The 15,363-nt window shown below is 42.9% G+C and overlaps 2 protein-coding genes across 2 annotated transcripts; one reads left to right on the forward strand and one right to left on the reverse strand.

Moving 5' to 3' along the window:
- Positions 1 to 6,103: 6,103 nt before the first annotated feature.
- On the reverse strand, positions 6,104 to 8,883 carry LOC140014678 (uncharacterized). The gene is made up of 2 exons (XM_072065766.1): positions 8,710 to 8,883; positions 6,104 to 6,328 (listed from the first exon to the last, which is right to left on the reverse strand). Exons 1-2 carry the CDS (start codon positions 8,881 to 8,883, stop codon positions 6,104 to 6,106), a joined length of 399 nt encoding a protein of 132 aa, XP_071921867.1.
- A 7-nt stretch (positions 8,884 to 8,890) lies between these two features.
- Positions 8,891 to 10,120, forward strand: LOC113709868 (uncharacterized). The gene has a single exon (XM_027232716.2). The coding sequence runs from the start codon at positions 8,891 to 8,893 to the stop codon at positions 10,118 to 10,120; it is 1,230 nt and encodes a 409-aa protein (XP_027088517.2).
- The last annotated feature ends 5,243 nt before the right edge of the window (positions 10,121 to 15,363 follow it).

Here is a 15,363-nt window from a genome sequence, read left to right on the forward strand (position 1 = left end):
CCTTGAAGTCCTTAGTTCGACTTTTAAATTCTCCATTTTTTTCCTCCTCTTGTAAGGCTTAAAGTCTCATACAAAAAAGAAAAAGAAAAAAAAATCTAACTTATGCATAATAAATGCCATTTACACAAACTTTTACTGTTCTTAAGCTTAAAATTCAGAGACTCTAGAAAAAAAATTTTTGACCAAGAAAAACTTTGAGTCTATCTATCCATTTTTTCCCCTTTTTTATGCATTTCTTTTCCTTTGCTTGCTTGAATGTGCAAACTTCCAGACACACTGCACGTTAGCACATGAGGAGCATGTGAGGTCACGTATAATGCTTCACTTAAGGGTAGACTTAGTATTAGGCCACTCGTAAGAAATTCGATCGTTGCTCTTTTTTGGAGTTCTATAACGTAGCAAGCAATCGAGAAGAAAAGAATGACGGCAAGTTCCACCGTTGACTGTTGCAAAAGAATAACGTCTGATTCATGACTCAAGGTGCAACTGGTTAGTGGCTGTGTCGTATATACACAGTATCTTGGGTAAATTGCACTTTACACATGCTTGAATTCCACTTTGATTTTTAAGTTTTATAGTGGAACACTTTAGTCCCCATGAAGTATAATATCTGTTCCATTTTAATTTTTAAAGTATAAAATCTCTACTATTTTAGTCTCTAAAATATAAAATTTGTCCTACTTGTTATAAATTATCTCACTTTGGTCAACGATTTTATTTTCGATAGAAAAATCATTTCATTTGATAAATCTGCATTAATGGCAAAAAATATATCAAGTCAAACATGATACAAATATATATAGATCTGAAATTAAATAGATACAATAGAACTAAAAAATTGGAATGAATATAGATAACATTGATGCTCCTATATATCTTCCATTTGGATGAATTACTGTAACCGAATACATTTATGCATATCTTTTGACAATCAAATCTGATTTAAAACTGATTCAAATCCAAAGAGATATTTAGATTAACAATAATAGAGAAATTGTAAATCTGAAAAACTAGATTTTAGATCTACAAAATCTCAAATTTCACAAAAAAATAACAAAAATACAAAAAAAAAACTCTCGTAAGGAAAAACTCAAAAGAGAATAAAACTCTCACTAGAAGATTCTAAAGGAGAAGATTTCTCATTAGAAAAATCCTAAGAAAGAATTTATTCAAACAAGAAAAACTAATAACTACATAGAGGAATCCTTTCCATGGAAAAAGACCAAATTTGGTCTCTCTCTAATTAGAGAATTGGAGAAGAACTTGACTGGAAGAGATCTAGAGGGAATGAGGAGGGAATAATTCTAGAGAGAAGGACGAAAAAATCTCAATAATTGTATTTAAATGAGACGAATTTTATACTTTAGATAATACAATATTCTATTTTATACTTTAGGCACTCAAAATTAGAGAGCAAAATAGAATTAACCTCAATATCTTCACAAGACTCATTTTGGAGGTCACTCTAGCTTGCTTTGGGTTTTAATTTTAAATGGAAATACTATATTTGACTTCTCTAGAATAATTTCATCTACTAAGTCCCACCGTCTAGTTATTCGTACCAAAAATAACGGAATACTATGAGTAAATACTTAATTTCATCTTTGTACGAGCTTAGACTCATTAAGTATTCAGATTTGTTGACCTGCAGCAAAAACTGAGAGGATTAGGGCTAAGTCTACAGGTGTATCTCCCACAATCAAGTTAACGATGGTATAAATAGATTGGGAGTTTGAGAGATCGAACGAGAAACCTATGAAGGTAAACGCGGATACCTATAAAAGAAAGATGATGAACAATAATTGATGAACGACTCGCTCTAAAATTCTCATAGAGCACATGGCCCAACTTACGGTCAAATCAGGCTTCTCTTCCACACATTGTGAGACGCGGACGTAGGAAGCAAAACGGGAGCCCACCCGAGGTACAACTGGGCTCGGACATGTCTGGGCAGTTGTATTCAGCCTCTACAATCTTGACAAGTGCAAAAACATATGAACGGAAAAGTCCTAATGGCAGAATCTTCTCTTTCTAGAAAAACTTTCAATTTCTTCTGATTGGTCATTGGTTACAAAACAGAACAACTTAGTTTGAAGTTGAATACAAAAATTAATACTCTATTTCTCCTTCCAAAAAAAAAAATAAATTCGCCACTCTTTAGATGCTTATCACGAAACGCAATTAAGAGAAGTGGACATGTATGGGCAAGGAGATGCCGCATCAAAGAAAGAAAATTTTTAAATGAATTTTTTATTTCTTGATGAAGTATGTGTTAAATATTGTAATTAGTGAATGATTTCTACATTATTTTGTTCCGTGAAAATTGGATTTGATTCCACGTGTAAGTCAATTTTTCTTATTTTCAGATTTTTAAATTCATATATTCAACTTCCACCGACCAACAATAAAACTTTTTGACTCAATTGTTGCGTCCGATTTCCGTTTAATTACTCAAACCTAAGTCGCCAAACCGTGAAAAACTTTGAAATAAGATTCTGCCAACCCCAATCATTTTTAAATTCTTTTTTCAATCATTTTAAAATTCTAATTTAAGGACATTAAGACTATTTATTTGAGCTTAGCCAATGAGACACAGTGGTCTAGAGATGGGAAAAAAAAAACCAAAATCAAGGTGTGACAAGTACTCATGATATCAATCAAATGAATTACTTCTCCTATGTTTAGTCACTTTTTCTATTTAAACTCACATTTTAAAATTTTAGGAAATAGAGTGGACTCCAAATTTTAGAAAGTTTTGTCTCCTATAAACAAGGAGAAAGTCAAGGGAATTTGAATCATATTTTGGATGCCATATCCATACCCATGATTATAATTTCATAATTTCTCATAATATCATTTAATAATTTAAACTTCTGAAATCATCTAAGGGTAAGGCTGATATATCTTTTTATACATCTAATGGTGAATTGATACTTATGGATCCAGTATCCAAAACATAACGTGGAACTTCCTAAAAGGGGTCAAAGGTGAGGGTTTGAGAGTTATAGGTCACATCACCTAACAAATGTCCATATTAATAGAGATAAAGTTCGAAATTTTTTTTTTTTTCCCTTTGAAAGATTCCAAACTAAATCAAGTTCAGCTGATTTGGGCTTTATTTATCTGATCTGAGAAGACTATGGGCCGATGTAATTGGGGGCTTATCTAGATGGGTAGTCTGAGTTTTAAAAGTTAAAACCAAATGGGCTATTCTAGTCTCCCTTAGTTTTTTTTTTTTTTTTCTTTCGTCATTGTTTTCTCCAACACTTCTAATCTGGAGTCTCTTTCGTAATTTGGCGGATATTAGTCATTAGAGATTTGGGGCTAAAAATCGATATTAATTTGTATGTCATTAAATTTTTTTTTAATTTCTTCAAAATCAACTTCATTTTTGTCATTCTGATGGAGATAATGCTAAAACCTTGACACATTGAAGAAGCAGGAATTGCTCCCCTGCTGCCTCTGTTGGCATATTAAATCAATTAAATCAAGGTTTAAAAATAGAAATTTTTATATTATTATTTAGTTATGCTTTAGTTAATCTAAGGTTTTAGTAATTCTATTTGAGGCAAGTTATAGTAATTTTATTATATAAAAGTTGATATTTCATAAAGTAATTGTGGTTGCCAAGACTTGTTTACCAAGTCATTTAGTCTATAAATAGGAGATCTTATTATTGTCGTCGCTTGAGAAAAACGAAATTTGATAGCCTTATTATTAGAATGTGTGATTAATATATTATTGATGGTATTATTTATTTTCTCCTACACATAGGTATATGTGTATAAATTGCCTTCTCATATGCATTGATTTTATGAAATTTATCTCTTATAGATTTCTGGTAGAATTTTTTGGTTTCTAAATATGGTATTAGAACCCTATGTTCAAGAAATTTAATCCTGGAGTGCCTTGAACATTGAAGAATTGTCCCAACTACGAGGTTAGTTTTGGATATTTTTCATAAGAATTGTAGCGAAGAAATCAGTTGATCGAATTGGACCAAAAGATTGGTCATGAGGTATCTAGTTGGTGAAAATTGGACTATAAGATTGTTCCAGAAGAATTGTCAGATTGATTGTGGGTGTAAAGAAGATCAGAGAAAAAGCCTAACAGTTGAGTTGTGATTATTAAAATCACAAAGTGATAAGCTGTGAATAAATTGATATCAAATTATGCTACGAAAATAGTTTATCCAAGTGCGTGGATTATTGCAATGAGAATAGGGTTTGAAGATGAAGAACCAGTACAAAGTGATCTTAGAATTTGCAAGAGAGATTATTGATAGTAATGGTGGTGAGATTGATCCAAGAGAGAACTTGATTTAAGGGAGACAATAGTTACATATTAAATCAATTAAATCAAGGTTCAAAAATAGAAATTTTCATATTATTATTTAGCTATGGTTTAGTCAATGTAAAGTTTTAGTAATTCTATTAATTCTATTCGAGTCAAGTCATGATAGTTTTATTATTTAGAAATTGATATTTTAAAAGATAATTTATTCTGATTGTCAAGACTATTTGCCAAATTATCTAGTCTATAAATAAGAAGTCTTTTTATTGTCATCATTTGAGAAGAATGAAATTTGATAGCCTTGTTATTATGACGTGTGATTAATATATTATTATTGTATTATTCATCTTCTCCCACAATATATATATGAGTGTAAATTACCTCTCCATATATATTGGTTTTGTATAAAGTTTATCTCCTATATATATTTGTATGAATTTTTTTTTGGGTTCCACGGCCTCAATATTTCTCCATGCTCATCTAGTTTCCTCACAAGATAATTAATAATAGTAGCCATCTGCATCGTATTTTCTCATTGAATTACTCTAATCAACTACGTGTTCATCACTATGAGCAAAAGAAAATTGTCTTTGAAATGTCTATATCCATAGATTAAATACTATATGCACTAACATTGCATATACCATTACCAATGGATGCATGATATAAATTTAAAATTTGAATTTCAAGTTCAATTTTACATTAGTTGTCATTTATTCAAAACTAACAATGTATATAAAAGTTTTTTTTATGGGTTTTATGGATCAAATTAGATAATCATATAGAAAAATGATGAAAGTGGAGTAGAATTCGTGGGAGTTTGTGTAAAAAAGCTGTAGTTAGTGGATAACTAAACAAATAATTACTTTTTGATTCAAACAACTATCTGTTGATTGTGGAGATTTTTTTGGAATAAATTGGGACAAATTTACCCTTATAATTTAGGGGTATATTAGAAATTTTAAAAAGTGATACGGTGTGTTTACACCACACAATAACGTTCTCCCTTTATAGATTGTATAGATTAAATTAAACTATCCCAAATTCATTCATTAGATCTAGGACTTTCACTTTTTTAAATTACCAATGACCATTAGTTATGCACATGACTTCAATCAATAAATGTTAAGATGGCCTAAAAAAAAGAAGTTTCAGCAACATGGATATTTTTTTGCATAAATTCAATGCAAAGAAATGTTATCACCTCAACTTTTAATTTTCAACATTTTGCATCATTTCACGTTAACACCTAAAGTTGATGGATAGCCATTCACAATTCCTATCGATTTTAGACCAAAAGGTAAAATTGGGGAAGTTAATTGCACGTTTACTGGACTACAATTGAAAAGAAATTTTATCGAAGTATGTAATTGAATATTTAAGATGATGACAAGTAAAGGCAAAATGCTTTGGTGTTTGAAGAATAAATTATTTCAGAAGTTTCTATTTTCTTTGAAAAAGAAAAGGTTAAAAGCAGCTCAATAATTGTTAATTCATTTTACTAGACATGAAATCATTTTATAGGGTGCATTAATTAAAATGGATAAATCAATCTGTAAAAGATACTTCTACCTATCACTGAACTGAAAGTTTCAAAAAAGAGGCAAATATAGGACCATTCCACAAAATTCAAGAACTTGTGGATTAATACGGGGATGAAGAATTGAAGATCTAGCTGCACAATAGTCCACCGTAACGTAAATGCAACAGGTAAGATCAAGAACAGATACATCATCTTCACACCAAATTCACTAAATTACTACTACCTATACCACCCTGTTAGGACCAAGGGCCATGGGGTTAACTGGAATTAATTGATAGGTGAATCACGACCAGGATTAGTTGCTCGACGCACAGCAGTCCAAATCTGAGCAGCGGCAGATGTAAAGCCCTGAAGAAGGGCACCAGAGGCCACCCCAATGGCAAGGCTTTGCGGGTAGCCAGGCTTAGAGTCGACCTTCATGTCGAGTTGAAGAAGGCGGGCATTGATGACGTCCAGCTTTCTAGAGCTATCGGAAAGCATATAAGTATAGCACTATAACAGCACAATCCAAATGGAAAGCATTCCTCTAGTACTAATAGCCCTAATATAGTTTAAGACTTCTTTAAGAAGTAAAGATTAAGGTACGATTCTGGTACATAACACAATTGAATTCTGTGACACTTCCCATTCTCATTAGGCACCAAATCCATACTAGCATATTTATGTTCTGTCCCTTCCTACCTCGAAACAGACTACTTCCCCCCCCTCCCTTCCCCCTTCCCCCTTTTTTCTTTTTATAGTCACTGCATAGTTTTAACTCCAAAAGAGGAGAAAAGAAGATACTCAACTAGTGACAAAATTCCTAAAATTGAGAAATGATTTGATTATTAGTCACGGTAAATGCTCATCTCATCTAGTAATGTCACGGGGTTGTGCACCGTAGATGGAAGATCATGACACTATCCCTTTTTCTTATGAATGCTCATAAAAAAACTAACACAGACATTCCCCTGTTCAAGACCAACGATGCAACTATGAACTGACATTTGACTGCATTAAAAGCATATCATTTGTTCCACTCATTTTTCCATCATCAGAGTATGAGCATAAGTAGGCAACTGTGAGATGTTAAACGACTTCTCACTGTCTATTCTCCGTTCACCGGCGGCTGGCCCATCACCATTCAACCTCACACGGGCACGCGCTCACAGCAGGGTAATAAAAAAGCCACATACACTTGACGTTCTGGGGTAGGCATTTTAACAAACAGATAGAGGGCATACATATATTTTAGGGATAATTTCAGAAACATCCGCTGAGGTTTCCAACAATTTCATTGACCTCCCCTAAGGTTTTGAAAATGACATAAACCTCCCCTGAACTTATAGTTGTAGTAACATGATCAGCCCATGTCAGGAAAATGAGCATTAAAAAAATATTTTGAGGAGTGAGATGGTATTTGTGTTCCACATATGCCCTTTTTGCTTATCCACAACTTGTATTAGTAAATAATGAAAAATATTAAAAGACATACATAATTAGTAAATTTTAGTAGGTGTAATAGCAATTAGGAAAAGTGCAGTAACAACAACTTGAAGCTTCAGTTTGCACAAATGGCTAGTGCAATGGCCATACTTTAAGTTTCTTTCAAAAGCATATAAACGGCTCAAGCAACTCAAGAAATAATTTATTTTTAGTGTGATTATCTAATTTTGAGGTAATAAAAAGTGACAAGGCTAAACCAACCAAAGGCCATAGTTAACATGATACTCATCATAAATATCACACTAGGTGTTGTATCTATATTCATCCAAAATATAAAATCAATTGGATAAACTCTTGGAACAAATATAAAAGTGTCACGACATTGTACCAATCATTTTAAGTCTTTTCTGATTATGTAAGAAATAAACCAGTAGTACTTGTCAGTTGGATTGTATTTCGAAGAAATGTATGACTATTGTTTGATGACTACTACTGTAACTTTACAAAGAGATAATAAGCAACAACTTATTAGTTGAACTAGTTAGTAAGGCAACATAAGTCACTTGACATTAGTTCAAAATTGATATAATTGTAGCAGTTGTAGTATTACATAACTATCGATGCAATCCAAGATAGTTTCAAACACCATCTGCCCCAGATGCAGATGAATGAGGCAGACGGTGAGGATTGCAAAGCCAAATTTCATTACCATTGATTGTTTGTCACTAATGCCAACCATATACAAAAGCATGAGTGGGTAGCATGTCAATAATCTTAATGCAAATCAGCATATTTTAACCTGAGGGGAGCTATGCTGTTTGCCTTCTTTTCCCTCCATTTTTCCATCTTCGCCAAGTTTTCGTATAATACTATCTGAGGATGCTCACCTCGGCCACCCCGCATGTCCGAGGTGAACCCACCTCGTCCCTCATCGGAGCTCATCCGTGTCTTGGGCATATCCCCTAAGCTCGGCCGGATCCCTAGTCTACCGTGTAGGTGACCTCGGCACCTTCACCTCAGCTGCACGCTGATGATGTCAAGCCACCTGACATCACCCGGGACCAGTGCTTTATCTGAAAAGCACTGTCGCACTTAATGACTACTGCGTAAGACTCCTCGTCACCCTGCCCAGGCGGCTACAGCGTCAGAGTCAGACCGCCTGACAGAGAGCAGAGCCGTAATGGCAGGACATGGGTCCCACCGGCATAAGACCTCCGTCCTGCCCTCCACTCTCGCTCTATAAATACCCCTCATGTACTCCTAACAAGTAAGCATACTGTTCATTGGACAACACTATTGCTTTTCTCTCGTTCTCATACTAACTTGATCGTCGGAGTGGTCCCAGGGAAAAAGCCCCGCCATTCACTTCGGACAAGAGGATACACCTCACCTCACTTCATCTCAGAGGAGCCTGATTCGGGTCGGTTCAACTACCCACCAAAAATCACCTCTTCAATTGGCGCCGTCTGTGGGAACGAGATTACTGCTAAAATGAGATCCATGCGCTCCAAAAGTGGAAGAGTCCCCTGGACTGGGGCTGGGCAGACATCCGGAGCCCAGCAAGATCGTATTTCTGAAGAACAAGGGTCCCCAAGGATCCAGCCCCACAACGAAGACGCCATCGCCAAGATGGCCGAGTTCGTGGCTGATAATCCAAACATCTTCGAAGAACTGGGGAGGTACTTCAAGAGGCAGGGGAAGGAAAAAGCTGAATCCTCCAAAAGGAGACCGACGAAATCCCCTGAAGTGCCTTCCGGCGAAGATTTCGATGAGGGGCACCTCTCTCGGAGCACTTCCAGGCACGCCTCTTCCAAGGCAACATCTAAAATTGCTTCTATTTTCCGGGCGTTTTCCCGGGGACTTCTGGGAAAACGAGCTGAGGACCCACCTCGGCGTCCCGGAGGCTTAGCAGCAGAATATCTGAGGGCAACGCCCTTCAAAGATGACATCAATGGGGAGATGGTCCCCCCAAATTTCAAGCTTCCCGACCTACGTTCCTACGATGGCCGAGGTGACCCCGAGGATCACCTCCGCGCCTTCCTCTCCGCTTTTCGGCTCTATTGCGTCCCCGACGCAGTAATTTGCCGAGTTTTCCCCATCTTCCTGCAGGGCACGGCTCGAAAGTGGTTCTGGGGTTTAGAACTGAGGAGTATTTCCTCATTGGACGAGCTGATAGATCGGTTCATCCACCGCTTTGTATCGTCTCGGTCAATTACGAAGACTTCAGCCTACCTCTTGAACCTGCAACGAGCCCCCGGTGAGTCACTGCGCTCCTACGCGCAGAGGTTCAATGAGGAGAACGTGCAGATACCTGATCAGCATGAGCAGGTAACCATAGCTGCCTTCACCAATTGGCTGATCGCGGGAATCTTCAATACTGAGATACACCGGAATTACCCCCGCACACTTCGAGAACTCTGGGATCGGGTAGATCAGGGAATCCGAAGTGAAGATCTAAACCGCATGAAGCGAGAGTCTCAAGCCACTCGTACCGGGCAAGATTCCCGGAGGAAAAAGGATGCCGGCAGGGCCGAACAAGGCCCCAGCGGATCGTCGGGCCAGTTCCGAGACCGCCGAAGTGTCTTTGATCGGATCGTTAAAGGCAGGTCGTCCACCTCGGACGCCGAGCTCACGCCACTCAATTCCAGCCGGACCCATGTCCTGGCTGTGATGAGGCAGAACCACCTCGGCCGAACTCCTCCTGAGATTCCGGGGAGGAGAGATAAGAGGAACTCAAACCTCTACTGTGCATACCACCGGGATATTGGGCACGAGACTGAAGACTGCAATGATCTGAAGCGGGAAATCGAGAACCTGATCCGGCAGGGGTACCTGAAGCAATTCGTCCGCAAGGATTGAGGCTTCAACCGTAGCGTCTCCCACCGGGAGAACCGGGGTCCCTGCCGAGACGACAGGCGGGAAACGAACATGCATTGCCGAGATCCCGAAGACCATAGGGAGGACAAGCAACCTCCACACGATGGATCACCGGGCTACGGCCCCAACATCGCCGGGGTGATCAATACCATCGCGGGAGGACCAATGGGAGGAGATAGCCAGAACTCCCGGAAGCGGACCTACCGCCAAACCGGGATAGAGGTGGCCGAGCCGAGCTCCCGGTTGTCCGAGGTCATCACCTATGGTCCCACTGACCCAGTCCTTGCGGCCTCCAGCAACCACGAAACTCTCGTGATCGAGGTCCTCACCAACAACTACATAGTCAAAAAGGTCTATGTTGACCCCGGAAGCTCGGTAGACGCCTTGTACTACCGAACTTTCGAAAGTTTGAAACTGACCCGGGAACAACTCACCCCTGTCAGAACTCCCCTCGTGGGATTCGGGGGACACGTGGTCCACCCCGAGGGTATGGTGTCTTTGATGGTGACTATCGGGCGTCATCCCCGCTGTCGGACTATACCCTTCAACTTCGCGGTGGTCAAGGCAGATTCTCCCTATAATATGTTGATAGGTCGACCCACGCTTAACGCCTTGAGAGCTGTGTACTCAACCTACCACCTGAGTTTCAAATTCCCGACACCAGCGGGGGTGGCCGAGATGAGCAGCGACGTGAGTACGGCCCGCGAATGCTACCTCGCCACCATCCAGGCCGCAGTCACTCCCCGGACTGCATCAAAGGCCGACGAGAAGAGGCCAACTGTTCTCTCCATAGACTGCATTGATCCTCAGAAAGCGGGAAAACCCGGTAGGCTGGAACCCGGGGATGAGGTGGAGCATGTGGTCCTGGATGAGGCAAGACCGGACCAAGTGGTCCAGGTAGGGGCCGGGCTCCCTTTGCCCCTGAAGGAAGAGATGATTCACTTAATAAAGGACCACCGGGACATCTTCGCGTAGACCGCCGATGAAGTGGTTGGGGTGCCATCTGAGCTCATGGTTCACCAGCTCAACGTTAACCCGCAGGCCCGTCCTGTGAGGCAAAAACGTAGGCACTTCGGCTCTGAAAGCAGCAAGGTCGTATCTGACGAGGTGGACAAACTCTTGCCCGCCAAGATGATCCATGAGGTACAGTACCCCACCTGGCTGTCCAACCCTGTCATGGTCAAAAAGGACACCGGTGGATGGAGGATGTGCGTCGACTTCACCGACCTTAACAAGGCCTGTCCCAAAGATTGCTACCCTTTGCCGAGGATAGACGCCCTCGTCGACTCGGCAATGGGACATGAGATCCTCTGCTTCCTAGATGCCTTCAAAGGCTACCACCAAATAGGAATGAGTGAGGAGGACCAAGAGAAGACTGCGTTCTATACCGACCAAGGTGTCTACTGCTATACCACCATGCCGTTCGGGTTAAAAAACGCCGGGGCGACCTATCAAAGGTTGATCAACCGCCTCTGCAAAGATCAGATCGGCCGGAATGTGGAGGCCTATGTGGACGATATCCTTGTCAAAAGCTTGACCACTTCGGCCTTCTTATCAGATGTAAGGGAGGTCTTCGACGTTCTGCGGGATTCAAGGATGAAGTTAAATCCCAAGAAGTGCGTATTTGGTGTCACTTCAGGAAAATTCTTGGGGTATCTGGTTTCCCACCGGGGAATCGAATCTAACCCCGACAAAGTCAAGGCCATCCAGGACATGTCCCCACCTCGGAACCTCCGAGAAGTCCAGCGACTGAACGGACGCCTGGCCGCGCTGAACCGTTTCCTATCCCAATCTGCCGAGAAAGCTTTGCTCTTTTTCAAGGTGCTTAAGAAGGCCGATCAATTTGCCTGGACCGAGGAGTGCCAGGCTGCCTTCGACAAGCTGAAGCAGTACCTGCATCACCTACCCACCCTCGCTTCACCTCGGTCCGAGGAGAAGCTGTACCTCTACCTCTCTGCAGCGGACGAGGCTGTCAGCGCTGTGCTCATCCGGGATGAGGGCACTCAAGTGCCAGTTTATTATGTCAGCCGAGCTCTCCGTGGGCCGGAGACTCGATACACTCAAGTGGAAAAACTTGTGCTAGGACTAGTCCACGCCGCCCGGCGGCTGAAACCCTATTTCTTAGCTCATCCCATCTCCGTCAGGACCGACCAGCCTCTCCGACAGATACTGGTGCGGTCCGAGGCCTCCGGCCGCCTCACTAAGTGGGCCGTTGAGTTGGGGGAGTACGACCTGTTGTATGAGTCTCGCACCGCCATAAAAGCTCAAGCTTTAGCCGATTTCTTGGCCGAGCTCACCTTCACGGAAGGTCGGGAGTCCACCTCCGCCCTAGCCGAAGTGTCCACCCCACACCTGTGGATGTTGTATGTGGACGGATCCTCTAATGGGGATGGGAGTGGAGCAGGACTGCTCCTGGAGGGCCCCCAAGGAGAAGTGTGCTCGTATGCTCTCCGCTTTGACTTCCCGGCTACAAACAATGAAGCCGAATATGAGGCCTTAATCGCGGGACTCCAGCTAGCCCGCCGGCTCGGTGCACAGCGGATCCACGTCCGCAGCGACTCCCAACTCGTAGTATGCCAAGTCCTTGGTGAGTATGAGGCCAAGGATGAAACCATGCAACGGTATCTATCCAAAGTCCACCAACTCATCGCGTACTTCGAGTCTTTCGAAATCCAAAGAATCCCCCGCTCCCAGAATAGGCGGGCCGACGCCCTATCCCGGCTGGCTTCCACCTCATTTTCTGACCTCAACAAGACCGTTTTAGTGGAAGTGCTGAGCGAGTCGGGATACCTGGAAGAGGTGGTTTGCCCTGTAAATACGGGAGAAACGTGGATGAGCCCGTTCATCCTTTTCTTAGGACAGGGAGTCCTCCCCGAGGACCGAGCCGAGGCGAGAAAGATACAACGCAAATCTGCTCGGTACGCACTCCGCGATGGAGAACTGTATAAACGCTCGTACCTTGGCCCATGGCTGAGGTGCGTTACACCAGAGGCAGGACGACAGGTCCTCCACGAGATACACGAAAGCCTATGCGGGGATCACGTCGGCCACAGGATGTTAGCCAGGAAGACCTTAGTTCTTCGGTATTTTTGGCCCTCCGTTCGACGGGATACCCAAAATCTTGTTCTCAACTGCCCATCCTGCCAAGTCCACGCCCCTGAGATTCACCAACCCTCGAACTTCATGGTTCCAATCATTTCACCCTGGCCGTTTGAGCAATGGGGGACAGACATCATCGGTCCTTTCCCTAAAGCGGTCGGGGGCTATACCTTTCTGGTGACCGCTGTGGACTACTGCACTAAGTGGGTCGAGGCTGAGCCTCTGCGGACAATCTCAGGGCTGGCCATTCAAAAATTCTTTTGGAAATGCATTATCTGCTGCTTCGGCATACCTCAGATCATTATCTCGGACAATGGAAGGCAGTTTGCCGAGAACCCATTTAAGGCTTGGTGCCAGAACCTCGGCATCAAACAACATTTCACATCGGTAGGCCACCCTCAGGCCAATGGTCAGGCAGAAAATTTCAACCGAACTCTCTTGCATGGTCTCAAGACCCGACTACACCGAGTTGGATCATCTTGGGTGGAGGAACTCCCCAGTGTTCTGTGGTCATATCGGACCACGCCGAGGTCATCCACACAAGAGACCCCCTTCTCCTTGACCTATGGAGCCGAGGCTGTCATCCCTGCTGAGCTCCTCACACCCAATCCTCGACTAACAGCCTATGTAGCCGAGATGAACGGGGAAGAGAGGCAGTTAGATCTCGACCTCATCGACGAGAAAAGAGACCTCGCCTCAGCTCGGATAGTGTCCTACAAGAACACCCTGGCCCACTACTACAATGCCCGCGTCAAGCATCGGCGATTCCTGCCAGGAGACTTGGTGCTTAGAAAAAACTCGGTCAGCCGAGTTGAACCGCAAGGGAAATTGGGCCCGAAATGGGAAGGCTCTTACCGAGTTGTGGAATCTAGTCTAAATGGGTATTGCAAATTGAGCTACCGAGATGGCTCTCTAGTGCCGAGGACTTGGCACGCCGAGAACTTCAGGCTGTATTATGCTTGAAAATTTTACTAAGTTATCACTTCAACTGCTTTGTTATTTTTCAATATGATTGTGCCACACATCTGTTATTAAAAAATAAGGGGGACAAACAGGGGACGAAGCAAGCATGAAATTAAAAGAGCCGAACTGAGAAGAAAATATTTCATTTAACGAAGAAGAGGCATTACAAAAAGAAGATAAAGACCGAGGTCAGGAGTACTGCTAAGCATCTCCCACCTCGATTTTACATTTAGATCCCTATGAGTTAGGCCTCCACTTCGGCTCCCCCTTGGCCAGTTGCCTCCGCGGCTTCTCCCCCGCCGGGGTGAGTATCTTCTCCACCTCCTCCTTACTCTTCAGCAGCCTCCTCGCCGACGTCACCCCCAGTGTCCTCCCCTCCTTCCTCCTCGAACACTTTGTCGAGTTCGGACAGCCATTTGTTGAACTCGTCCTGGACCTCGGCCAAGTTTCTTCCAGCCTGAATGCCATCGGCCATCCAATCGCACAGTTCCTTGGAGTCTTCGTTATAATTGACACTATTCTTCAAAGACTCCAAGGCTTCGGAGGAGAGGTGAGCCGCGGCCTCATCAATAGCCGACGTGAAGCCAAGCATGAAGCTCGGCCTCGTCAGTTGGCCGAGATCCCCAAGGAAGGTCTCGGACCTCCGGAAATTCTCAACAGCCGATGTCCTTGCACTCTCGAGGGCCTGCTCATGGGTCTTCTTCGCCTCCTCCGACCTCTTCTGCTCTTCCTCCAGAGCTGACCTCAGACTATTGGTAGTGGCATCGGCCTCCTCCCCTTTAGCCTCGGCCTCTTGAAGCCGTCTCTGAATCTCGGACTTCTCGGACTCAGACAACCAGCTTTTTCTTCAGCTTGGCAATCTGATCTTGCAGTTTGCCGGTGTCCTGCTCCTCAAGCAACTCACAGTACCGATGTGCCATCTCGGCCACAAAGGCTGTGTTGGAGGCCGTGGTCACCATGACGCTTTAGAGCATCTCGGCCGGAGTCAGCTTCCTTGTGAACTCCAAGTCCCTCGGCAAGGTGGACTGCATCACCAGGTCTTGTGCAACCCGAGGATGGCTGCATCGGTCGTTGACCTTGAGCGACCAGTCCGGACACCAATGCTCGCCGGGGTGAGATTTTTCTTTCCCAGAAAACACTGGGGGACTTTGGTAACGGTTCCA

The sequence above is a fragment of the Coffea arabica genome, chromosome 9e (assembly GCF_036785885.1).
Source record: "Coffea arabica cultivar ET-39 chromosome 9e, Coffea Arabica ET-39 HiFi, whole genome shotgun sequence".
NCBI classification, from domain to species: Eukaryota; Viridiplantae; Streptophyta; class Magnoliopsida; order Gentianales; family Rubiaceae; genus Coffea; species Coffea arabica.